The 27869-nt window shown below is 35.8% G+C and overlaps 2 protein-coding genes across 5 annotated transcripts in view; both read right to left on the bottom strand.

The window, feature by feature from the left end:
- Positions 1-13911, bottom strand: part of LOC125678275 (uncharacterized) — a 31982-nt gene extending 18071 nt beyond the window's left edge. Inside the window, exons 1-4 of one of the 2 annotated variants that reach the window (XM_048916593.2) lie at positions 13524-13911; positions 6183-6364; positions 2999-3199; positions 1618-1824 (exon numbers count right to left, since the gene is read on the bottom strand). In XM_048916593.2, the coding sequence (XP_048772550.1) occupies positions 1618-1824; positions 2999-3199; positions 6183-6364; positions 13524-13612 (679 nt within the window). In that variant the 5' untranslated portion in view covers positions 13613-13911. The remainder of the gene's footprint in view (positions 1-1617; positions 1825-2998; positions 3200-6182; positions 6365-13523) is intronic. The other variant, XM_048916594.2, reaches the window with a different exon arrangement.
- Positions 13912-19655: 5744 nt separating this feature from the next.
- Positions 19656-27843, bottom strand: LOC125678274 (uncharacterized). 3 transcript variants are annotated; one of them, XM_056155382.1, is made up of 5 exons: positions 27747-27843; positions 26480-27068; positions 24401-24601; positions 23072-23128; positions 19656-22790 (listed from the first exon to the last, which is right to left on the bottom strand). In XM_056155382.1, exons 2-5 carry the CDS (start codon positions 27066-27068, stop codon positions 22288-22290), a joined length of 1350 nt encoding a protein of 449 aa, XP_056011357.1. In that variant the 5' UTR covers positions 27747-27843; the 3' UTR covers positions 19656-22287. The 3 variants fall into 3 exon arrangements, with proteins under 3 accessions (XP_056011357.1, XP_056011355.1, XP_056011356.1); XM_056155380.1 differs by lacking the exon at positions 27747-27843 and having other exon boundaries at positions 26480-27634; XM_056155381.1 differs by lacking the exon at positions 27747-27843 and having other exon boundaries at positions 23078-23128; positions 26480-27634.
- Between the last annotated feature and the right edge of the window lie 26 nt (positions 27844-27869).

The raw sequence follows: 27869 nt of genomic DNA, 5'->3' as shown, positions 1-27869 counted from the left end.
CTATGTCAGGAAGCTTTCATGTAAATCTCAGCTCCTCTGCTGGCCCATTGGTTCTTGAGAGGATGGTTTTTAAAGTTTTTTTTCTTCTATTTATTCCCAATTTCCCATGTGAAACTTTGATCCCCTATTGTGGCCCCAAACTACTCCCGGGGGCCATGAGTTGAACAAACTTGAATCTGCACTATGTCAGGCATCATCGGAAACCCACGGTTGATTACGCTTCGTTCCTCTCTCCATCACCTGTGGGTCCATTCATTCCTACTCGCTCGTTCTCATGAATAATTAATGAGGCAATTTGATTGGGCGCTCATGGAAAACCCTAAATGAATTTGTCCAATCAAAAAGACGCTTTCAGCCCAATTTCGGTATACAATTGCTGTGATAGCAAAGTTAAGTTAGTGCTACCTTTAAAAGCAGAAGAGTTCCATTATTATAACGATTACTTTGATTGGACGATATTTTAAAATATTTATTCATGAGAACGAGTGAGTGGGAATGAATGGACCCACGGGTGATGGATAGAGGAACGAAGCGTAATCAACCATGGGTTTCCGACAATGTATTTCTATGTAAAACTTTGATCTCCTACTGTGGCCCTAACCTAACCCCGGGGGCATGATTTGAACAAACTTGAATCTGCACTATGTCAGGAAGCTTTCATGAAAATTTCAGCTCCTCTGGCCTAGTGGTTCTTGAGGAGAAATTTTTTAAATGACCCCACACTATTTTTGCATTTTTGTGATTATCTCCCCTTTGAAGGGAACATGGCCCTTCATTTGAACAAACTTGAAAGCCCTTTATCCAAGGATGCTTTTGGTCAAGTTTGGTTATATTTGGCCAAGTGGTTCTTGAGAAGATGAAAGTGAAAAGTTTACAACGACGCATTTAGCAAAAGCGAAGGGTGTAATGTCCTGATAATTAGTGTATTGTCCTGATGAAGTATTTTACCAATCTGAGCTGTAATGTTAAGTGTATATATTTATTTTTTGTAGTCATTATTTTGTATGAATAGTTATATTTAATATGTTGTAAAACATAACTATCAAATGTTGTTTAAACGAGTATTATAACGAGTTTTCTTCCGCGGTGGTGTAATGTCCTGATGAAGAATGACCTGATGAGATTTTCTGCGGTGTAATGTTCTGATGAAGATTGACCTAATAAGACGTGTCGTATAGCTTTATTACTTTAACAAGTTGATTTGAAAGTTATATGAAAGAAGTAGTATTTATATATTGATTATTTCTAAAGTTTTCATAAAGATTATTTTAATTTTGGCATTTTGAAAGGAGTATATTTGGTATTTCAAAAATTGGTATATTGAAATCATTTGTTTGTGCGTCGCATGCAATATTTAGGTCATACTTTACGTCGTTACGCTAACGTCAATATTGAACGCTCATACTTGGAATGTTTCGGGCGCACACAATTTACGCAATGCAAAGTTAGCGTTCAATAAATTCTCAGGATATTGAACGCTAACATTCTCTAGATTTTACGCAGATTTATTAGCTATATAATAAATTAAATTATATCATATATTTGAATTCTCTAGGAGACCTCAATATTGTTTTGTCCAAGAAATATGACAAAGTCGAGTCCCGTTTGAAAACTAACCACTTGTAAGCTGCTTAGGAGTAGGTGTGCATTTTACGGAGGACGGAGGTTCCGCCCACTTATTACTCTCATTGCAGTGGAGTAGTCCGCTTGCCCTTAGTCCTGTGGCACACACAGGCACGTAGGTTTTTCCTGTCAAACTATAATTTCCAGCATCATCGCCATTTTGAATTTTCCATTCGTATTTGTTCGGGAGTGGCCCACATCCTACAAAAACGAAGGACAGACTTCATTTGTCCTAAATCGGCGTATGCCGCAATGCACTGGTGAAAACTGCAAGTTTTGTCTTTAAATTTCAACACGTAGAAGTCACAACAACACAAATATCGAAATATTACTCGATATTAGATTGTGCACAGGGTAAACAAAACAACATAACCTATGTTGGCAATTATTTCCCATTATTTTATGTATTTGTTCAGCAGCCAGAGTAACTTTTCCCTCTATCTTCTTACTCTTTACTTCTATCTTTGGTATGCAAGTCTATCATTAGTGTGAAAGCGAGTGTTTGTGTAAATAGCATTGAGTCCCCATACCCGCTGATCAGGTTGGGATGTAGGGGCAGTTGTAAAAATCCTGACTAAAAGAATTGAATAAATGTGTAGAACCAAAAAAAGAAAGAAAGAAATATTACTCGCACTCTCTCCTTTAGTCGTTCATTGATGTGCTGATGAGAAAAACACATCAAAAGCTAGGGACAAGGAGTTAAGCAACTGGGTATATGTATATAAAGTGTTCAATTTGTTTCAGACAAGTAGCAGAAAAAAGTGCACGCATTGCAAAAGACAGGACATGAATCCCCCTCCCAGAAAAAGCTTACAGTGGACTCTGTTTATAATGTTAATGCAGGGGACCTGGGAATTGATTCGTTATATCTGTCATTCGGTGTATCCGTCATTACCAGTATTTCTCAAAACATTTGTGTTCAATCTATGAAGTGTTACCGTGAATTGAACTGCTTGTCTTACGATCTCATCTTCAGTGTAGTTTGTAAAACGTGAAATTTTCCTATTTTTTCAGTGTCTGTGTGGCTAGCAATATGATGCATTCTCCGTATTTCTGATTTTCAATTCATCGGAAGTTTCTTACATTTGTACATGTGTAAATGTAGCAGAGAAAAACCTTCAAATGAGGAAAATTCGTGCTTAGCTTGATTACCTGTTCTACGGGTTGAATGATAAAAATGTACCTAATGGTTGTGACTACATATTATAGGTAGCTTATAAGAGGTCGATAACAAAGAACACGTTATCTAGTACGTATGATAAATTAATGAAGTAATATTACCAAATATTTCTATCCATGGGATAGTTTGCAAGTTGCTCGCATCCTAATACCATGGCACAAGTTAAATAAGAAGGGAAAATCGTGATTTATGTACCGTAGCGACATGCGATTCCCGAAGGGTCCACGTCCCATGTTAGATCCTCCCCACACCGAACACTCATGAGCTTCCGGTTCAGTTTACCTGGCAGACGACATTTCGGGTAATATACTTCATACACCGTACTGTTCTCCTGAATGGGTCTTCCGGAATCTGTTTTCCAGGACAGATCACGTGACGTCGGTAAAGGACCACAGCCTGGAAACAAGTACAAACGTAGTCTGTCTAATATACATGTATTTCGTTTGTTTAAAATGTGCAATACGAGGATCTATTTCGCAGTAGGACCCAGGGTCACCCCATTTTAGTATGACCCCGGGTCAACCTATTTTCTACACAGTTTACTACGCTATAAAAATATTCCCACATCAAAGTGAAAGTACAATGCAGACTATGTATATTGCACGCTACCAAAGGAAAATGAATATTGAGCAAGTCATTATTGATCATTTACATGTCATAATTTCTTAGCAAAAGATAGCCCAATTTTAAAGTTACCGCGATCTGCATCCCCCCAGATTTTCCCAAATACTAGAATGTGATATGAACCTATCTTATGATAAATACAATGCCAGTGGTGGATTTAGAGGGGGTGCAGCCGCCCTCTCCCCTAAAATTTTCAAATTTAAGGTAAATCTCGGTATCTTGTTTCGGAAAATGTACTAAACGATAAAAGAAGCAATGATTTCTTCCACTCCCGGAGAAATAAATGACAAAATCCTTTGATTTCTTGAGTTACAAAATGTACTTTATTGGGAGAACTTAATTTTTCCCCAAAAACCCTTAAAATTTCGGTCATTTTATTGATTTCACCTTATTAGAATGATAGAAAATAGTAAAAATGACTAAATAGGAGAAATATTTCAAGCCCCATAAAATCTGTAAAATCCGGGAGCTTCCGGGGGCTTCGCCCCCTGGACCCCCACCAGGGCTTTGCCCTGGACCTAATGCTTCATAAAGTGCCCCCCCCCCCGTAATCACAATTCCTGGATCCGACGCTGAATGCAGTGAAAATGAAATTTAAATCATCCTTTAATTTATTTACAATTTATTTACAGATAATTGTAAGATAATGTTGCACCTGCGGGGTGACTTCTGGTCACCTATTAATTTCATACATGAAAATTATGTTACTATGGATTATATTTCATGATGCTACAGCAGTGTCAAGGTGAAATGTTTAGCTCACCTGATCCAAGGAATAAAATGAGCTTTTTTATCATTTGTCTATCCGTTTGTAAATCTTCTTTATCTAATGGGCATATTGTCGCAAACTCTTAAGTAAGGGTTGTCCAAAGTTATGTCCAGATGGTCCATGGGTAATTTGTCTAAATTATGTTATGGGTTGACTTTGTAATTGTTCATTATAATATTTGTAAATAGAAAATATAACATATATAAGGCGTGTCTGTAAGACGTGTATAAGAGATAACGGGAAGTATGGATTTCGGACAGAGAAGGAGATTGGTCATGTGGTCACTCTACCTGTTACTTGGCTATGTATTTGAAATAGAAGTAGAAACATAAACAAGAGTGACCTAAGGTCATCCGTACACTGAGATGTCGGTTACCTCAGGACACCTTTCTATCAATTTGTTCAATGGTGATCGGAGGTAACCTTATATGACATTTACATCAAAAGGTGACCAGAGGTAACCCTTTTATAACCATTGCTAATATGGGTGACCAGAGGTAACCCTTTTGTCCAGTTTCTATGGGTGATCAGCGGTTATCCTTATATGATTATTATATCTATGGTGACCAGAAGTAACTCTTTTGACCATTACATCAATAGGTGACCAGAGGGAACTCTTACATGATCATTACATCAATGGGTGACCAGAGGAAACCCTAATATGACATTTACATTAAAGGGCAACCAGAGATCATCTTTACACATATGATATTTGCATCCTTGGGTGACCAGAGGTAACCTTATATGACCATTACATCAATGGGTAATCAGAGGTAACCCTTATATTATCACTACATTATAATGGTGACCACGGGTAACCTTTGTAGAACCATTAATGAACAGGTTGGGAACAATTCCCCTCTATCCATGTGGTCTCACTAAAGCATTTTTAAAGGTTTTATATAATGAGGAAATTTATTCATTTGTAAGCATTGAAACAAAACAAAAAATCATTAAGTTAGGAAAAGAATATAGATTGATAATAATAATACTGTAGCGGTCAGTACAAGAGGGAACTTATACTGCCTCGCTAGAGAGCTAGCTTTTCTAGTGATGTGGTAGAGTGTCTCTCTTGATCACGCAAATTAAGCAACGACGAGTGTGATCAGCACTTGGCTGGGTGACCGCTACATGTTACAAATTGGTGGCAGCGTAGTGACTCTGGTGTTTGGCAGGAGACCTGCTTCAGGTAGAGTCTCTTCGGAGCTCTGGGTACGGACGTGGATTTGTCCGGGGACGACGGTGGTTGTCGTCGGGAACGACGGGTGCCGTTACTGAGCAGGTGCTAAATACTTAGAGAGGACTCGCGCTAAGCTTCGTGACGAATGGGGGGAAGTGTAGCGGTCAGTACAAGAGGGAACTTATACTGCCTCGCTAGTGAGCTAGCTTTTCTAGTGATGTGGTAGAGTGTCTCTCTTGATCACGCAAGTTAAGCAACGACGAGCGTGTTCAGCACTTGGCTGGGTGACCGCTACATGTTACAATAGCAATAAACACAAAAAAGTGGAAAGACCTAATAAAAGGATTCATAACAGAATGTAATTCGAGCATGTCTACCTGCGGAAAGATCTGTGCTTCGACAATGACAAAGTCATGCAGAAAGTAGGCATATTCACCATTTTCTAACAGATGAGAGTTTCACTTGTATCTATCATTACGCGCATTTATTTCGAGATATGTTTAAATTTAATATTGTAGTAATATTACTGATTTTTTAAATATTGGTATGGGTAGTTCTCTAATTTAGTTAGCAATCTAGTTACTATAGTTGATGATCGAACTAGGTAAGTGCAAGAGTTCCGAGTTCGATACCGATTGTTTAAAAAAATTCTCCTTTTTTACCATCGTCATGCCCATTTATACATTAGAGCTGACTTTGCATTTTTACTTGCAACAACCAGGAACTATCAAAATATGCTAACTCTAAAACAGACCTTGTAACATGAACACCAATATTGTTTGTAGAAGAGAGAAGCCGTTAGTTACCTGGAATGACGCTACCGTTTACGCCCTCCTTGCAGATTGGGTAGGCACCGTTGTTCGGCATTAGCACCTTAAAGTTTTGCCTCACACATGTAGGCTCTTGATGAACTCGGTTGTCAACGTCATTATTCCCGGTCTGACAGACTGTGCAATACAAATGGCCTCCAGTGTTCCCTGGGTAGACACTTTAAAAAGTATAAAATTAAGAACGATAATCAATAGAAGAACAGAGCCCCCGTAGTAGACACTTAAACATCAATAGCAGAAGGACATTTAGGTTTAATTCAATTATCTCCTCTTTTGTTCTCACTGTACATACATGATTTAGAAGAATTTCTTTTAAAAACGTGCGTGGACTTCCTATTAGCTCAAGTATTCCAAACTCTGTTTACTTTATCTAAAACCTTTATTTCATTCTATCCCGACGACGCAGTTACTATTTCAACCGACGATAGTTATTATTTCAGATTCTGCAAACGGTTTGCAACATGCTCTCAATGAAGTTCAATCTTATTGTATTCAATGGAAATTAAATGTGAACGTTGATAAAACAACAATTATGGTTTTCTCAAAACGTTCATCTGCAAAAAAAGAAAAGAAGATATTTTACTTCAATGATGAAGTTATTGAAATTGTGAAAGACTTTTAAAAATATCTGGGTATACTATTTTCACCGTCCGGATGATTTTATATGGCAAAATAACATTTATGTGAGCAAGCTCACAAAGCCATGTATGGGTTGATACGAAAAATTAAACAATTCAGTTTACCAGTAGAATGTCAGCTTGATCTGTTCGATAAAGTTGTTGCACCTGTATTTTAGTATGGTTGCGAGATTTGGGGTTTTGAGAATTTTTGATATTATTGAGCATATCCACTTATGATGATAATAAAAAACATTTTAAATTTAAAAACAGCACCCCAAGTTATGTCGTCTATGGAGAAACGAGTCGTTTCTCATTATATGTAACAATATGTATACATTGTAATACAAAAATTATATCTCACTGAGCAGAGCTACTTTTCCGTCCAGAAGAGCGAGATTGTTAGTATTTATATCAGTATGTATATGATCAATTTTGTAAAAGAAGTTATAATAACTCTTACCTCTCATGTATTAAAAATATTTTTGACTTTTGTGGGTATTCCAACGTATGGAATGAACAAGCCTTTGTAAATATCAATTGTTTAAAATAAATACAGTTGAGCAATGTCTTGGAGATCAGAATAAACAGAAATGGCAAAGCGATTTCCTTGCATCGTCTTAGGGTCAGATATACGATATTTTCAAAAGCGAATTTTGATTTGAAAAATATCTCAATGTACTGCCTAAAATTTATTAAATTCAGAACTGCAAAGGTCGACCAAGTCGAGACTGGGAGATGGTGTGGCACTCCAAAACGTGAGAATTTGCCATATTTGTTAGGAGGGCCAAAAAGCTGATGATTATATCGCGCGGCGTCATTTTTTTTTAAAAATGGCGGAAAAAATATTCGTATAAAATATATTGTTATAAACCAAACTTTTTTAAATTTTCTGAATTATTGTCAACTGCTGACTCCAATGTACAATGTACAAGTTTATCAAATTGTGCAGTTTCATATCTAAAATACATAACCAAGTCGGTCCTCCATATGGTAATTCAAATTACACTGCTCTTTTCACGTGTACCTTGTATATTGTCTTTATTTGTATATATTGTATATAGAACCTCATGTACGTTGTATATTGTCTTTATTTGTATATATTGTATATAGAACCTCGTGTACCTTGTATATTGTCTTTATTTGTATATATTGTATATAGAACCTCATGTACCTTGTATATTGTCTTTATTTGTATATATTGTATATAGAACCTCGTGTACCTTGTATTGATATATATTGTATATAGAACCTCGTGTAACTTGTATATTGTCTTTATTTGTATATATTGTATATAGAACCTCATGTACCTTGTATATTGTCTTTATTTGTATATATTATATATAGAACCTCGTGTACCTTGTATATTGTCTTTATTTTTATATATTGTATATAGAACCTCGTGTACCTTGTATTGATATATATTGTATATAGAACCTCGTGTAACTTGTATATTGTCTTTATTTGTATATATTGTATATAGAACCTCGTGTACCTTGTATATTGTCTTTATTTGTATATATTGTATATAGAACCTCTTGTACCTTGTATTGATATATATTGTATATAGAACCTCGTGTAACTTGTATATTGTCTTTATTTGTATATATTGTATAAAGAACCTCGTGTACCTTGTATATTGTCTTTATTTGTATATATTGTATATAGAACCTCGTGTACCTTGTATTGATATATATTGTGTATAGAACCTTGTGTAACTTGTATATTGTCTTTATTTGTATATATTGTATATAGAACCTCATGTACCTTGTATATTGTCTTTATTTGTATATATTGTATATAGAACCTCGTGTACCTTGTATATTGTCTTTATTTGTATATATTGTATATAGAACCTCGAGTAACTTGTATATTGTCTTTATTTGTATATATTGTATATAGAACCTCGTGTACCTTGTATTGATATATATTGTATATAGAACCTCGTGTAACTTGTATATTGTCTTTATTTGTATATATTGTATATAGAACCTCTTGTACCTTGTATATTGTCTTTATTTGTATATATTATATATAGAACCTCGTGTACCTTGTATATTGTCTTTATTTTTATATATTGTATATAGAACCTCGTGTACCTTGTATTGATATATATTGTATATAGAACCTCGTGTAACTTGTATATTGTCTTTATTTGTATATATTGTATATAGAACCTCGTGTACCTTGTATATTGTCTTTATTTGTATATATTGTATATAGAACCTCTTGTACCTTGTATTGATATATATTGTATATAGAACCTCGTGTAACTTGTATATTGTCTTTATTTGTATATATTGTATAAAGAACCTCGTGTACCTTGTATATTGTCTTTATTTGTATATATTGTATATAGAACCTCGTGTACCTTGTATTGATATATATTGTGTATAGAACCTTGTGTAACTTGTATATTGTCTTTATTTGTATATATTGTATATAGAACCTCATGTACCTTGTATATTGTCTTTATTTGTATATATTGTATATAGAACCTCGTGTACCTTGTATATTGTCTTTATTTGTATATATTGTATATAGAACCTCGAGTAACTTGTATATTGTCTTTATTTGTATATATTGTATATAGAACCTCTTGTACCTTGTATTGATATATATTGTATATAGAACCTCGTGTAACTTGTATATTGTCTTTATTTGTATATATTGTATATAGAACCTCGTGTACCTTGTATATTGTCTTTATTTGTATATATTGTATATAGAACCTCGTGTACCTTGTATTGATATATATTGTATATAGAACCTCGAGTAACTTGTATATTGTCTTTATTTGTATATATTGTATATAGAACCTCATGTACCATAAAGTGGTGTGAGAGAATAAACTGAACTTGAACTCTGACGACGATGATGTGTGTACGCTGCAATCTAACTTTAGGGAATATTTAAAGTTAGGTTATAAAATCATGAATGGTGACCTAAACTCTTCTGTTTCTATAAAAAGTAGTGCACTTTTTACTACATCTCAGCGAAATTCTGAAAAGTAAAACTTCTGCAAAAAGTCATCGAACGACATCCAACTCATGACTTACAGGGCTATCTAGTTATGCCGAGTAGATCTGCATCAAATACATTTACTATCATTCCAATCACAGCGTGTCAATTCGCCTGATTGAGCGTGCAAATTTCATTCAATGATCGGTCGTATGGTTTCAATGAATGACCATGCTATGCCATTCTTTCAATGTGCTTGGTCACTGAGAACAAAAATAAAACATGTTTCATAGAAATCTTTGAGTATTTGCTCGCTCGATCAAGTGGAGTGACACGCTGGTATTGGACCGATAGTAACTTGCCGGTCGCGGTAACTAGAAGTTAAGGTTCTCGCTCTTCAACCAGGAGGTCACGTGTTAGATTCTCGACAGTTACGGATCTTTTGGATTCCTTAAAAAATGTAGAACCCATGTCACAGTAGGCTTTGGCACGATAAGGAAACATCACTGCTACGGTCTTGAGCGCCATGCACTAGTCAGAATCACCGATATGTAATGGTTATCTTCTAGCATCCGAGTAATATTCACATTATCAAATAGATCGGCGGTCTTCTGTCACGAGTTCGCGGAGCGCACGAGTGAGAGAAGGGCCGCCCATCTCTTTGATAATGTGAATTTTACGAGGATGCTAGAAGATAACCGACTTGACACACATTTCAAAAGCTTCTCAATTTACATTTATTGAACCATACATTCAATGCAATGGTAGATTGCCATAGATGCATGTGTATATAAAATTTAATACGCTTTACCCGTAAAATAGCAAAACTAACTTAATGAAAACTGATTATCCCTGGCAGTATCCATCATATGACCAACATGATATACCATTTTTATTTTCTATGATTGAAATCCATGCTCCTTGCAAGACTTGCATGTAATTTTTGCAACGGCTGAATAATGATTTTGTGAGTTTTGATTACATGTTTTAATATTTAAAATTTCAACGGTCCAGTATTTATTGCAAATTGTATTTAGTATATTCAGCTTGGACATGAAATAACGCATACGTACAATTCAGTATTATTGTTTGTAAGATAGATAAGTTCTAGGATTTGAATTATAAGCTTGAAATACTTTTTAATTTTTTTTTAATTGATACATTTGCAATAAAACAAATATTGCTGTCCTATCAGTGTTAAAATTAAAAAAGTAGGAGTCCTATCAGTATGTAAGCCAAAAAAAGTGTGTCCTATCGCAGTATGCAATGGTCCCCAATAAATGTTGACCGGTCCCTAAGCAAAATTTTGTAAATCCTTCTGATATTTTATTTCTCTTTGAGAAACCCTTCAACATGATACCTTGATTACAAAAATCACACCATTCATTTATCAGGTTTGAAATATGATTGTTATTCATCGAATGCCTTAAAGCTAGTTCATTTCTATAAATATTCTAGAATGGTACCCAAAAAAGAAAAGATATATATAATTCAAAAGTCGTGTATTTTATGTAAAAAGGCGAAATATCCGTTCTACTTCCGTCTGTATCTTAATATAACCTTCTTTCATCTTGCAAACTATTTTTTGTTGTCTAGTTCGTATAATTTGATTCTATATGCACTTGCAAGGACGTTATTCTACACCGAGATCAATATTGGCTTTCAAGTTTAACAAAGGACAAGATCACTGGATTGGGACTAAGTTTCCGATTTCAACAGCATTTGTAGGAATGCTGTCTTGTGATACGCACTGAGTTGCTCGAAGCAGGGACCCCCGATCATGGGTCCCGATCATGCTCCGCAGAGCCCTTATGAACATATGCATACATACTGACCCGCTTACGAAACACAACCTCCGATTCTCGGTAACATCTTTATTTCTTCATTCAAATATGTTAAATATTTTACAAATACTTGAAGATACACACATGTTCTATTGGATAATACACTGAATTATGAGTTAATCATCATCATTTTGACAAAAAAATGGATATAACCAGAGGTGGGGTCAGGTGCCTAGGAGGAGTAAGCATCCCCTGTCAACCGGTCCCACCCGCCGTGAGCCCTATATCCTGATAAGGTAAACGGAGTTATCCGTATTCAAAATCAGTGTGCCAAGAATAAGAAATATACCCCGTTAGCATTTGTTACTGTTGGAAATCTGCATCGTAGAGTTCGTTACACGGTATATTTGTGCCATAGGTATTTTCTTCCACAAGTGCATGGCGCAAACTGGGTAAAGGCTCTGGTGGATTTGGACGCGTTCGAATGCGTTGATCTAATGTTCTATTGGCGATCGATCGAGACTGTATGGGGGCCAAGATGACGTGTCGACATTGTTTTGGTGAAGATAGCCCATTGCACGCCGCGCCACACGGACCGGGTATTGTCTTAATAAAAAAATAAGTTGTGCTAATGTGCTGGTGGACGAATGGCTCGACGACAGATTGCAGCAAATTGTCAATGTACCTTTGAGCTGTCAATTGCCTTCATAGATGACCGAGCGTGTTTTGCTGACGGTTTGTTCTGGGAGTGAGTCCCAGTCTGACCGCGGTACATTATCATCATATAAGGCTATTTTCTACGAAAAGGAAGAATTACAAAACTTACACTGTAACAACCAGCATCGGTAAATACAGAACCAACACTTACTGGACTAATCGGTAAATATAGGACTAATCGGTAAAACTTACAAGTAACACTTAGGGGACTAATCGGTAAAGCTTACAAGTTACACCTAGGGGACTAATCGGTAAAACTTACGTGACAAGCAACACTAATCCCGTGGGGATCCTGGTTAGAATTGGTCCTCAGTATCTCTTGCTTGTCGTAAGAGGCGACTAAATGGGGGCGGTCCTTCGGATGATACCGTAAAAACCGACGTCCCTTGTCACAGCAGGTGTGACACGTTAAAGATCCCTCCCTGCTAATTGGCTATAAAGCGCCGAGCGTAGGCCTAAATTTTGCATCTAGTGTAGCAGGGCCCCTACTGCGCATTCTGCACTATAAATCTACATCATCGTCGTAAATTTTTGTAGCCCTTCACCGGCAATGGTGACGTCTCCTTATGAGTGAAAGTTTTTCGAAAAAGACGTCAAACAATATACAATCGGTAAAACTTGCAACACAATCTTCCCATTGACAGGAATAATCGATGACATACAGAGTTGATTTCGGTCAATCCATGATTTTATCGCACCAACCAAGAGCACGGTATCAACGGAGGACGACAATCCATGATTTTATCGCACCAACCAAGAGCACGGTATCATTAAATCGAATTTTGAAAGCGCGAGGTTTACGATATCACTTTAACATTAATCACGTAAAGTCATTTTAATCACTTGATTTATTTTTAATGACTGAAAAATAATAATATTTAGTCATCCCGATTACATTAAAACTTACAATAGTCCCATTTCATGATAAACTTTTCCATTTACAATAATCCCGTGGGGATCCGGGTTAGGTCCTCAGTACCCCTTGCTCGTCGTAAAAAGCTACTAAATGGGGCGGTCAGGACTTCGGATGAGACCGCAAAAAAAAAAAGAGGCCCCGTGTCACAGCAGGAGTGGTACGTTAAAATCTCTCCCTGCTAAAAGGTCATAAGCGCCGAGCATAAGCCGAAATTTTGCAGCTCGTCATTGGCAACAGTGACGTCTCCATATGACATGAGTGGAATAACTCGAGAAAGGGACGTTAAACAATATACAATCAACCCATTTACAATAACACTTACAATCTTCCCGATTCGTTGTTTTTCAGAGTTATATGGTACGATAAAGTCCTTTCCATCCCTATCATCAAAGTCAGAAACAACAACCTCATCACTGAAAACCTCTCCTACGAAGCGTGTTCAAATGAAAGTTGAAACATTACTTTCCTGGTATATATCAGATATGGTATTTCATGACGAATTGTATCAAAAGAAGTCTATTTATGGCAAAAAATTAAATCCCAGAAATAATCCACTTTCATTTTATCTATTGAAAAGCCAATATTAGAAGAAAACCAGAGAAGTCCATTCGTATCCTTCTTTTGTCCAAAAATTGAAATATTTGCAGTTTCTTTCTATGAATTTTAACTATTTTCATGTAGGTGTCTATATTCAAATCGTTATAATTAAAAGTATTAAACGCAGGTTTTTTTTCCCCACCTAGGTTTGCAGAGAACATGCACCTACCTGTTAATGATTGATCTATTCAATTTTCCTGATAAAAATACTTCCTTATTTAAACGGAAATAGATTTAGCCCAAACGACAAAAGATTACAAAACAATAGAACTTCAATTTATTGATTCATAAGTTACCTATCAATATTGAAATATCTGAAGACATCTAATGTACACTAATTACCTGAATTCATGTTTGCACGAAGAATATGAAAATATTAAATGATAATTTTCTCCATTGTTTCATATGTTTAAAGGTCAAAATAATGAGTTATTTTTCAAAGACCAGGTATGCATCTACATGTACCTTGCATGTTTTATTTAATGCGCCTTCAGGTCCGCGATAAAAACACACGCAACAACAACAAAGATACCAAAACAAGAGACACTTGGCTTTAATGCTCACTAGAATCATATTACCAGTCGAAATGAACAACAAACATATCAAAACAAGGCCCTGGGCCACTAGAATCATATTACCAGTCGAAATGAAACCCGTTAGTGTGGATCTGCGCCAAGGCCCTTATCTGGATAATTTAGTCTATTCTCGTTAGAAAAGTGGACAGGCATAGCCTAAACGAGAATAAGACTCTTATTAAGAGGCTTTTCAAACTGTAACTTTTTGTTAGAAAAGTCACATGCTACAAAAACTTTTAACATTACCCCCCCCCCCCCCTTCCTTCCTCCTAAGGGAAAAAAAGCACTATCAGTGATTTTCAATACATCCCCTCTTCCAAAGGGGAAAAAATACGGAGATGGGAATAGGTTATTGATTTTCAATAGATGCGTGCTTTAGACGAGCACCTGTACGTGTTAATATCCCGTGTTACGTCTGAATTTCCTCCGTTTCTGTTTACTGTGTGTCGGATAAGAATTTGATTGCAATTAACTTTAACGAATTCAAATGCTTTAATTAGTGTTGCATTGAGGACATTACCCTCAACTACATGCAATTATAAGCAAACTTTTCCCGGGAAAATGCAGGGGCGGGTCCAGGAATTGCGGTTACGGGGGGCGCCAAATTATGAGGCAGGGGGTCTGGGGACCGCCTCGAGACCCCAGTGGGTCCGTGGCGAAGCCCTGGTGGGAGCCCAGGGGGCGAAGCCCCCGGAAGCTACTGGATTTTACAGGTCTTATAGGGCTTGAAATATGTCTCCTATTTAAGTCATTTTTACTATTTTCTATCTTTTAAAGCTGTATGGTCCGAATTACAATATTTTTTTTCCATCTCGTAATAACGCTATTAAATCATCGCGCGTATGTACTTATGAGACTGTGCGACATATCATAAATTATTTCACCTGTTTTAACCCAAATAATTTGATTTTAAATCGATGTTTACAAATAACCGCGTCACTCTGCCATTTCAAGTGACAGTCACGTGACCAGTTCAAACTTTCAGATCATCGGTGGTCTTATCTGTGTAAAGCTGTGTATTTTGTTATAACAATACCGTACCATAATTTTAATAGAAATAAAAATATCAAATACCTCTTAGTAATTCGTTGTTTTCGCTCTTTCAGCCTTAAAACTAGACAGTTGAGTATGAGTTAATACATCATGTTGGGATTCCCCTGACGCGCGTGGGTCTATTTATAGACGTCTATTATGGGATGATTTATATATGTAGCCACTATATTTACTTTCTAAATAATATTCGCACTGTTTTCTTTTACATGCAGATGTTGTCAAGCATGTAATTAAGGGAAAGTTAATAACTTTATAAAGTAATTAATCTGCTTTAAAGTAATTATGTACAAAAATAATACATGAACATCGGGTCATACAGCTTTAATATGGTGAAATTAGTAAAATGACGCTAATTTTAAGGATTTTTGGACAAAATTAAGTTCTTCCAATAAAGTAATTCAAGAAATCAAAAGATTTTGTCATTTATTTCACCAGGAGTGGAAGAAATTATTGCTTCTTTTATCGTTTAGTACATTTTTTAAAACAAGATACCACGATTTATCTTGAATTTGAAAATTTCGGGGGGGGGGGGGGGAGGAGCCGATGTAAAGGCAAATTTTGACCCCCATAGAATAATGACCTGGGGTCATTTTTCGACATCGAAAAGTGACCCCCTAGCCGTAGAAAAATTGGATAATTTTGTAGAAAGAAGACCCAGGGGTCATTATTTTGCGTGTCATACCTGAAAAATAATGACCCCCGTAGAAAAATTACCCCCCCCCCCTCCCTTTCTTAGCAGATTGATTGATTTTAAAGGAGCTGATACGGGTTTTCAGGTCATTATTTACCCAGAGTTATCGTTCCTGCTGCTCCTCTTATCAAATTTATTCCATGTGTAATTTTTTTTTCACGGTTAATAAAATTAAAGTAAGAACTAGTTCATTAAATTTGAGGAAAACCTACTGTAGGTTCCATGACCAATTACAACTGAAAAAAAACCCCGCATATTTCGGGGACGGATCCAGGGAATTTTTCAAAAAGGGGTTCTACCATAAATTTTAGTTCTCAAAAGGGGAGTTCCATTCTGAAAATGTGTTCTATTTACATGTATAGATCTTCTGTAATCAAACACACATAATAAAAAAAAAAGAGAGCTGCGTCTAAATACAATACTTCTTGTGTCACAGAGAGACGTGAAATCTTCTTAAAACTGACGAATTGACATACATTTTTTGCAATCATTTACACATCATTATCGTTTTTCAAGAATTTTGAAAAATGAGTAAGTGTTGATAGAGGTATTACTATTAGTGAGTATGCGAACGATAACTTTGGGTAGACTACAGCATTCCACTGGATAATTTATGCCTATCAGGGGTGTAGGACAAGGGGACGGGGGCACGTGCCCCCTCACTTTTGGAAGGTTGGGGGGGGGGGCACAAGTGGGTTTGTTCCCCTCACTTTTTTAACACAAAATTAACATAGATTGATCAGATGAGAATATACCACGGTTAAAAAAATACTCAATTCTAATATGCAGGTTCTCAGCACTCAAAGCATTATTTCTTGCATGTACATAACCTATTCTCTCCGTACTACATTTTTTTTGACCGAGTTACGTTTTAAACCGTCATAAAATTGTTAGTTACAAGAAAAATGTTCTCACGGTGAAAATAGTTACATCTCATTTATATTAGATGGGGATCCCCCCATTCCAATGTTCAAAAGTACAGTATGTCGTACACAGTACAGGGGAATAGGGGAAGATACAGCCGGGGCACATGTCCCCACACTTTTCAAAGGGGTAAGAAGTATGGTTGTGCGACCCCCCCCCCCCCCTTAAGTAAGGCTTTTTTACAATCTGACTAGAATAGATCCCTGATCCGCTCCTTTGTTTTCATATTGTCTCTACAACATAAATACAAAGGAGCAGATGGAGGATCTCATTTTTATCAGATTGGGATTGTTAGTTAGTACCCACAAATAAAAAAAATTAAGTCATTACAGAGGCCATGAATCTTGAATTCTTCAAAAATTTCTTCGGGAGACACGAAAATACATGAAACTTGATTAATGAAGTCAGTAGGAAATGGCATACAAGCAAAGTATCTAAAGTGTAAAAAAAAAAAAAAAAAAAAAAAAAAGTGAGATGGGAAGTGTAAAGTCGTCCCCCCCCCCCACCCCCCGAAATAGGATTTTGGAGTGTCAGAATGATATCCTACGTGTTTATTTATTTATTTTTATTTTAATTTTGCTTGTCAAGTCAAAATGTGTTTAAGGTGGATTTCTTTGGTGCCCCTCATTATTTTTAGCCCAGCTACGCCACTGCCTATTGTGTTAAATTATCAAAACACCCTATAAATAAAACCCCGCACTGTCATGTCACAGTAAATGCAGCACACCTGCTATCACCGTGTAGAAACGCACTAGAGTAAAGTGTATCACCTTCTACTCTCTCTCTCTCTCTCTCTCTCTCTCTCTCTGTGTGTGTGTGTGTGTGTGTGTGTGAAGAATGTAGAGGAAGCAAATCTACAAAAAGATGTGATTAATTAAGATTAATTTCAGGTTTAACACCCTATAAAAATGGCTGATGGGGGCGCAATTTGTCTCCCCCCTTTCGAAATTCCTTGGATATCCGTATGAGTACACAATTCCCGCCGCTGATCAGAATTAGAGGATTTCCAAGACATAGTAACCCCCCGGCATGTCCATCCAGGTCTGTAGAGGTTGGGCTTATCGACAGAAAAATTAAGAGTCACTCTTTTGTTAAAACAAGTAAATTCTTATTTTTGTTTCAAAAATTACAATTCCTAATATGAATGATAGATTTACTTATAATATGACAATGTTGGACTGCCTCCCTTAGGCATTACCAGAGAAATAATCCTTAATAAAATTTACAAGGGGGTCATTATTCTACGGGGGTCATTTTTCTAAACGTGAAATGGACTGAAAAAGACATTTTTTCAACGGGCAAAAGGGGTCATTATTCTACGTCGAATAATGACCGAGGGTCATTATTCTATGGGAGTCAAAATTTGCCTTTACACCGGCTGCGCCCCCCTTAAATCCGCCACTGAAATTTTATAATTTCCTTCCGCTGAATTTCATATTTACTTGTACCTTAGTCACAATACATTCTCGGATCAAATCAGTAGTTTTACTGCGTTACATATCAATTTTTCAAAACAATTTTAAGAAATTGTGGGGTTTCTCTCTCTCTCTCTCTCTCTCTCTCTCTCTCTCTCTCTCTCTCTCTCTCTCTCTTTAAATTGTAATTGTATGTTACAAAATATAAACAAAAAGCTGTATACAAGATGAAAGGTGGAGTGAATATTAGAGGATGAACACGCATGAATACAGTCATAAGAAAAGTCTACCTAACATGTATATTTCAGATGATTGTTCGTTTAGATCGTAGGGGTACGTATTAAAGCACCTTTTAAATGATATGTAGAACGGAAATGCATATATTTAACGCCCATTGTATGTTGTGTTTAACCCCTCCCTAGGGCCTCAAACCCTTATCCGGGGGATGGGGTTGAATTTCACAATTTTTGTAAGCTAATACTAACTATATTTAATTATACACAGATACCACACCGTATAGTAATCTGTTATTTACGTGTAAAGATTTTTATCACGCCACTCAGTTAATTAATAATTTTGCTAAATTAATAACTTTAATTACATTAACATCAATAACTTTAATTAATAATCTGTATTAATTTTTCGGGCAACCTTCTGTAGATGCCTATTTCATTAGTGCATACTACTTGTCTGCTAGATGAATACATGAATTTTTAGCGTAGAGTTTACATATTCACATATTACGCTGAATTAGGTAAGTCCACGAGAAGAACGGGGGTGGGGCCGCACGACAAACGTTGCATTTCGGTCTAGAGTTCGCCTTGCTAATTCTAAGCACCCAGTTTGTCTGTTAAATGCGTGATCATAAAAAATCCACATAATTCTGGTATGAAGATTGTACCTCTGACCCCAGGGTCTTCATACCCCATTACCCAGAAAAACTTTGTACACGCTTATCTGCGAGAGAGAAAATTTTGAAGGTGGTTTTGGCCTCATATTGAGGGAGTGATAATCACAATTTTTGTTATCCCATCCCAAAAGATGCCAATTACCTAATTGGTTCAGTACTTCCAGAGAAGTGCAAAATATTTCAATATTTAACACTAGACAAACCAACAGATCACTGAAGCTTGGGTAAATTAAATATCCCTCCCAAATAAAAAAAAAATATACCAAAGTACAAATAAACAAAACAACAATTTTTTTTAATTGTACATTTTTATTCTCAAAATACATTCAGCACTTTTGATATCACATGACACTAATCATGATTTTATCGCACAAATACTTGTATTCATAACAAAACAAAAATTCAATATAAACTTAGTAAGGAAACTACTTGTATATTCAAAAGTAGTGAAATAAGAGGAGAAAAGTAAGGAAAGAATAGAAAGACCAGATTGAGGGCGATTTGAAAACAGAGTCCTTTAAAATTCTAAATCGCCTTATCCTATAGAGTCAGATCTACCAGCAATCAAGAGGAATATCATTTTTTGTGTAATATTAAATGGAGGTGCTCACGTCTCTGCGTTAATTGTCCTTATCTCGTGTATCTGCTCTGTTTTATGTCTCTTTACTATCAGAGAGCAGTCAGCACACCTAAACATGGATCAAGTCTAACATTTAAATGCAGCAGTACAATATCTAGTGTCATAGTGGTACCCAAAACTTAAATAACTTACAAAGTGTGTACATTATCTAACTACCAGTATAAATAACTTACATACAAAGTGTGTACATTATCTAACTACCGGTATAAATAACTTACATACAAAGTGTGTACATTATCTAACTACCGGTATAAATAACTTACATACAAAGTGTGTACATTATCTAACTACCGGTATAAATAACTTACATACAAAGTGTGTACATTATCTAACTACCGGTATAAATAACTTACTTACAAAGTGTGTACATTATCTAACTACCGGTATAAATAACTTACATACAAAGTGTGTACATTATCTAACTACCGGTATAAATAACTTACTTACAAAGTGTGTACATTATCTAACTACCGGTATAAATAACTTACATACAAAGTGTGTACATTATCTAACTACCGGTATAAATAACTTACATACAAAGTGTGTACATTATCTAACTACCGGTATTCATCGTGGGTTTTTCAAAAAAATGAATATAAAGAACACATACTGTATATGGATTTTTGACTGAACTAAACACACATCATTTTAAAATTTAACTTTCAGTGCAGAAAAAGAACACGCACACATACATACATGATATGAAGCAATGATAATGATTTTATATGAAGTATAAAACAAGATTCTAGAGCTGCTAAAGTCTTTCTTCAAATATATCTTATTGCATTTTTTCATATTGTATAAAAATATCATTGGTCATGAAATTGCAGCAAAAAACATCTGATGTTTTTTGCTGCAGGTTTGTTCATGGAAGTTGCTGCAAATAACTTCATATGAATACCTGAAAACTTTGTCCAAACATTTGCTGCCAAAGCAAAACATTAACATACATAGGTATATACTGCATAGCACGTTGTTTTTCAACAGGTGTAAAATTTCGTAAAGCTAAGAAGAGTAAAGCAATAATCTTGATGGTTGTAAATATGTTCATTCTTCCATATCTACTATATAGATATAAAAACACTTAAATTTGTTGATTTATTATTTTCGCTATTTAGAACCAATTGCCAAAATTGGCCAAAATCACAGCCTCCATGAAAAACCTGCTACACAATATATTTTATTAAATTGTCAAGAATAAACATCAGAACACACAATTAAATACTCAGAACAGAAACAATTAAACACATGTTAACATACATGTACAACTTGCTATCATGCCCTAGTGCTTATTTTTGTATTTGCAAAACAGAATCTAACACATTCGTATTTTCACAATTGCATTTTTTTAAAAATTGTAGATGAAAACCATAATCATAAGAAATGTTATCGATAACTTATCTTAAAAAAATATATCTCCATTCTACATATCATTAAAAATGCACCATGAATATTGTAAATTATAAATAACATGAATATGAACACTACTAAAATTGAATGATGTCATTTAAAAATGTGACAAAAATTAGCACTTTCAATTACTATACACAAATTATTATAACACTGCCATTCCTCACCTTTTAGTACACAAACATTAAAAGTAATATAGTCAGGTAAAAATATCATTCAAATCATTCACAATAGAGGCCTGAAATATTGTATATATGAACAAACCATCTTAAGACTTAAATGACTTCTCAAAATTTTCATGCCCTGTACATCCAAAAAACATGCAAAAAATAATACTTTTACTTGATTTTCTGCTAATAAAATACAGGTACAAACATGTAAAATTACCTCCAGTAATAAAACGAAATCAAAATCAGAAAGCCAAGTTCTCTATTTCATTGTACTTCTTGCATAAAATGGTCGGTTTTGATCCACACCATCTCCATAACTATAGATATAATCGTCAATAAAACAAAGAATGAACTACATACACTAACAGATATATTAATTGTCTGTGTTTGAAATTAACCCCAGTAATGAAACGATATCTACATACACTAACAGATATATTAATTGTCTGTGTTTGAAATTAACCCCAGTAATGAAACGGTATCTACATACACTAACAGATATATTAATTGTCTGTGTTTGAAATTAACCCCAGTAATGAAACAAAATCCAAATTAGAAAACTTGAGTTGCTAACAGAAGGTTTTGCTTCAAACTTTCAGAGATGAATGGGATAAACAAGAAAGAATATTTACAGTGCCACATGTACTCACAGAGGCAGCTGCTGCCAAAAAGCACTTACATATTAACAATACAATGGTTGATCAAGATAAGAGCACAGTGACCGTTTTCTGAATGGTCTGCCTACACAATGGGCAGACTTTCTCTGTGAGATTATTAACACAATCCCGACACGAGACCAGGTGATTACAGGGAATGAAGGACACCTGGACCTCCTCCACGCGACAGATCTTACAAACTGAACGGTCCGACTGGGCGGACAGACGGCGATTCTCTTCCTCCAGGTCACGGAGTCGCCTCTGCAGCTCGCCCTCTGGGTTCCGCTCCATCTCCCTCACTCTCCGTCGCTCCAGTTTTAATGCTTCCCGATGTTGTTGTAACATCTGGTCCTTCTGCTGCAGCATCTCTCTGAGTGACTTATTCTTATGTCGGGTTTTCACCACTTCCTGTGTGGTTTCCTCCACCTCTCTATTTTTCTCCTCCACCTCTCTCTTGGTCTCAGCCACCTCTCTACTTTTCTCCGCCACCTCTCTCTTGGTCTCAGCCACCTCTCTACTTTTCTCAGCCACCTCTCTCTCCAGTTGGACTACAATAACATCACTGTGTCAATTCATCATTCTTCAAAATCTAATACTACACTGATATTTTTCGACATATCATGATGCATTGCTTACTAATTGCTTTCAGAACTTCAGTTTTGTGATAAATGTTATGGAAGGATAGATATTACTTTATGAAATGTATTTACATGTAGCTCTTTACTAATAAAATAAAGCATTATATTGATATATATATATATATATATATCACTTTCTATTATACTTGATACAACTAAGTTGTGACTAGAATTACCAAACTTTTATTTACCTATACCTTTCATGTCATCGTGGAATTCAACAAACTCTTTGGGAGAGGGGAGAAAACCTAGAACACAAAATTACACACTGTATACATGTCCATACAAACTAATTCATCCTCTCTTTATTCAAAATCCAGTGATTTTTCAACACTTAATCAAATTGGGAAAACCTAGTCATTATTGTAAATATGCTAAATATATCATATCAAACAAGAAATCAAACACAAATTGATGCCATTCTTCTTTTATTTACATATATAACTTCTTAAAAGCTCTTAAAAGTTTTGACTATTCTTTCTAAATCATCTTGAATTGATGCGCGTCTTTGTCATGTCGTCATAAACAACTCACATTGAACTTATTTTTTTACAAATACACTATTCACCAGTTTGTATTATTGAGGAAAGTGCAAGTTAAATTGGGAAAAAATTGGTAATTTTGGGGAGGGGAAAGGGCTGATATTCAGACCTAAAATGGGTCTTAAAAATCACTGAAATCATATGGAATAGTCATGAAAATGCCCATATGAGTTGACATTGTTTCTATATCTTTACATACAAAAAAAAGGATTTATTCAAAAAATCTGAATCAGGTTATTAAAAACAATGAAAGACAGTCCCCATAGTATACCATTTAATGTTAAATAACAATGCTGTTATTAAGGGCATACCTAGGTATCTCCTTAAGGAGGTATGCTACACCAGAGAAATTTGATGTAGATGAAAAGTGGAGGATATGTACAACAATATTTTGAAGTTGAAAATTTTCAAATTTACTTTATTTTGTCAAAAAATACAGTTTCAGTAGAAGGTAATCTGAAAAAAATTTAAAACCCCTGCCGGACTCGAACCTGCGACCTACAGTCCAGCAGTCGGTATTCAAACCTACTGAGCTACTCGGCTAGGTATTTTAATGGAAAAGGAAAAGACAAATATTGCTGATATCGATTTTTTCATCCATGTTTTTAAAGGAAGTCAGCCATTATGACGATGTAGAGTACTACCTTAAAGCATAATATCACATTGTCCAGAAATCAAAGGGGCAAAACTCTTCATCAGCAGTCTTAGTGATGACTGATGCATCACAAAGTTGTGTATTTGTCCAGCAATGAACATGATTAAAGAGGAATAACTCTTAGATCAGAGACCTAAACAGTGCAAACTGAATTACATGTTAAATAGGCTGACCTGTACATTTTTTTCAGTAAGTAGCTTGTATTGAATATACTTGTGCTGGGTCAAATGAATGAGTCCTCTGTCTAATGAGCTACAAACCCAGGGGTGGATCCAGAATGTTTTAAAAAGGTTTACAAGACATCTGCCTATCACAAGACTAACCATTGTTTTCCAGGCATTTTTCCAGCACTCTCTCAAAATCCTCTAGGGAATAACCATTCCCCTCCACCACGATGTCACGGAGCTCCTCATAAGAGTATTCCCGGGGAAGTCCAGAGTCATCCAGGCGTGACTTCTGTCGCATCCACTGGATGTGATCCACTGCATCATTCAAATTCGCAGCACCTCTGTGGACCTCTATCCCTGTTAAAGACCAAACATGTGAACAGCAGTCAATTTATCTGATAATGTCTAGGGTCTATAAATAGCATTCATTGAATTTTACAGCAAATCTTTCATAATTACGTCAGACTACTGCATACAATACATAAACACTAAACAGAAGAACAGAGATTCTGTAAAAAATTGCCGGTGAATGAACATAAAACAACTTAATTAAGGTTTCTTGTTTGGTTTTTTAAAATATATTTTTAACTACATTGTATGCATTATTTATTGTGAGATGTGTTGCGTATATACTGCGGTTTCTTCCCTATTCACTGACCACCAGTTTTCGTTGTTTTGGTGGTGGGAAAAGACCTCAAAATCAAATGCTTAACAACATAGTTTTCATTCAAGAGGAATATTAAATATAAATTAGCTGTCCAGGAATTTACTGTCAAACAAAATTGCATTTGTTGGTGAAACCACATTGTCGGATACCCACAGTTAATTATACTTCCTTCCTCTCTCCATCACCCGTGGGTCCATTCATTCCTACTTGTTCATTTTAGGAATAAATATTTAAAAATATCGTCCACTCAAAGTAATCGTTATGATAATGGAACTCTTCTGTTTTTAAGGTAGCACCAACTTAACTTTGCTAAAACAAGAATTGTATACCGAAATTGGGCTGAAAGCGTCTTGTTGATTGGACAAATTCGCTCAGGGTATACCATGAGCGCCCAATCAAATTGACTCATCAATAATTCATGAGAACGAGCGAGTAGGAAGGAATGGACCCACGGGTGATGGAGAGAAGAATGAAGGGTAATCAACTGTGGGTTTCTGACGATGGTGAAACCATTAAATTTGAAGTTATTTGATATTAAGGAAACCATATTAAAACAACAAGAGTACTGTAGACGCAGTGTTCAAAATTAACCATTGACCGATAGACAGAGTCTGTGTCAAATGACACTGGTCTACGCCAATTGTAATTGAGATGGTCCAAATTGTCTATGCCGATTTTCTTGATTTAAAGCAATAATGTTATCCCAAAGGACCCTGCATGGTAAGCCGCTGCCTGATAAACATTATGAGGAAAGGAGGATATTGAAATGGAAAGAAAATATGCTTTCTAAGTACATTAGAAATAAATGAAAATGTTTTAAATTTGTGGGTTTTTCCCCCCAATATTGCGGTCTATGCCACTTCGATGAGGTCTACGTCATCTTGTTTTCGCATAGACCAGTGGTCTATACTATGTTTTAAACCAATTTCGAACACTGTAAACGGTACATCATACGCCTGTCCGACAGTGATGACAAAATTTCAGTGCAATATCTGTATCCATTGTGAGAAAAAGTCAAGAAAACTTTTTGACCTACTTTAAGCCCTAAAGTATGTCATGGTGCACCAATTAAGCTGATTCAGAAATGTATATTGAATCTGTATTTCTCTGAGAAGAACGTTGTGACCACATTTCAGGGCAACACCTGTATCCATAATGAAAAAAAAATCTGAAAACTCTTTGACCTAGTTTTAGCCCTAAAGTAGGTCATGATACACCAATTCAGCTGAAATGCAAATTGAATTTGTATATTCCTCCGAGAGAAAGCTTGTGACTACATTTCAAGGCAATATCTGTATCTGTAATGAAAAAAGTATGGCAAACAGTTGACCTACTTTTAGCCCTAAAGTAGGTCATGATGTACCAATCCAGCTGAAATGCAAACTCCCTCTTTCGCTTCTTGAGGGAAAAATTGTGACCAAATTTCAATGCTGTAAATGCATCAGTTACGGAAAAAGGTTATGAAAACATGACATCCTATGGACACACGAACGGAGGCACGGACAGCGCCATAACATAATACATCCTGTCTGATGATGGGTGTATAAAAATGAATATACTAAACTTACCTCCATTGAGTGTGTCCAGGTACTGAATGGCAGTCACAAGATCCTTGTTGGTAACATCTTTCTCGTCGTTAAGATACCTGAAAGCCTCCACATAAGGCTTTCTCAACTCCTCTTCAATGTTCACTGCAGACTGAGGTCCTGAGGAGGAGGATGGGGACAGGAGATAGCGAGGTACCCCGACTCTACAGCAGGTGGAGGCACTGCTCGCCTGATCCCTGTGTGTTACTGGGGATCCACCGACTGATTTGTCGACGATCTGAATATTTTGGGTCCCAATACATTTATTGGAGACAGGCTTACTCTGCAGCCAGAATGATATTTGGACAACAAGTGCAACAACAGCAATCCTACAGCTGTCCATGGTGAGAGCAAAATTTTTCATTAAGTTATTGTTCATCATTACAAGTGCTGTTAGGACCAAACAGAAATTCCTGCATCTTGGAAGGTGACACTTCAGTAGTCTCAGCAGTGAAGTGTCCAGACAACTGTGATTCCAAAAGACAAAAATCACGGCCAGAGAGGACAGTAAGATGCCTGACTCCACAAGGGAAGGGAAGATTGACTCCAAGTGGTTCAGATCCATGTTCATCTTTAGCAAGAGAGAAAAATACAAGTAAACTTGACTGCCAGGTTTGAAAAATAGTTGCTGCTCATGTGTCATGATATCTTACTATACACATGCTGATGCAATTGTTAGATATCATGATGTATATTGTAACAGTGTAAGACTGCATTATAAGATTGTAATGTAAATGTATTATAAGATTGTAAGACTATATCAAATAATAAGACTGTATTAAAAATACAGTTGTAAGAATATATTATAAGATTGTATCATATAATAAGACTGTATAATGTAAGTAGTGTAGGACTGTATCATAAAATTGTAAGACTGCAGTGTTGTAACACTGCAAGACTAAGCTGATACTTGTTTCAGAAGACCTTAAAGTGTAGAGAAAGGTTATTAGACTATTCGTTCGTAATTCAACACTCCGCAATAAAATGAAAAGGTGCAATGATAACGTTAACATGTTGGACAGTAGTAGTAGCAGCAGTCAGGTGGTAGTAGTACAGTGTAGTGTACAATGTGATAGTCGGTTTGACATGTTGAATGTATATAGTGCCGACTTTAAATAAAATTTACTTTACTTTACATTCCCCCGGCTTCATCGCCACAGTATAAGGGATAATTAAACTGTTTGCTCCCAATAATGCATAAAATATCAATATGAATATACATTTTAATAATTCGTCTTATGAATCTTACCTCTAGCGTCGGGATACAGTAAAATCCCTCGAGATATTTATAAACAATCAAAATGGCGACTTCCTTCGGAATGCAATTTCCATTGAAAAAGTCCGAAAAAAAATCCGCGAAAATATGAACTGT

This window comes from Ostrea edulis, chromosome 2 (assembly GCF_947568905.1).
Source record: "Ostrea edulis chromosome 2, xbOstEdul1.1, whole genome shotgun sequence".
Lineage (NCBI taxonomy): Eukaryota > Metazoa > Mollusca > Bivalvia > Ostreida > Ostreidae > Ostrea > Ostrea edulis.
Note: the sequence above shows the minus strand (reverse complement) of the source record. Positions and strands in the feature narration are given on the sequence as shown.

Coding starts and splice junctions, on each gene's coding strand:
- LOC125678274 (XM_056155380.1), bottom strand. CDS start 27,140: ATGACACATGAGCAGCAACTATTTTTCAAACCTGGCAGTCAAGTTTAC. Junction 24,602..26,479: donor CCTGGACACACTCAATGGAG/GTAAGTTTAGTA, acceptor GGTCTTTAACAG/GGATAGAGGTCCACAGAGGT. Junction 23,129..24,400: donor AAAATGCCTGGAAAACAATG/GTTAGTCTTGTG, acceptor TTTGTGTTCTAG/GTTTTCTCCCCTCTCCCAAA.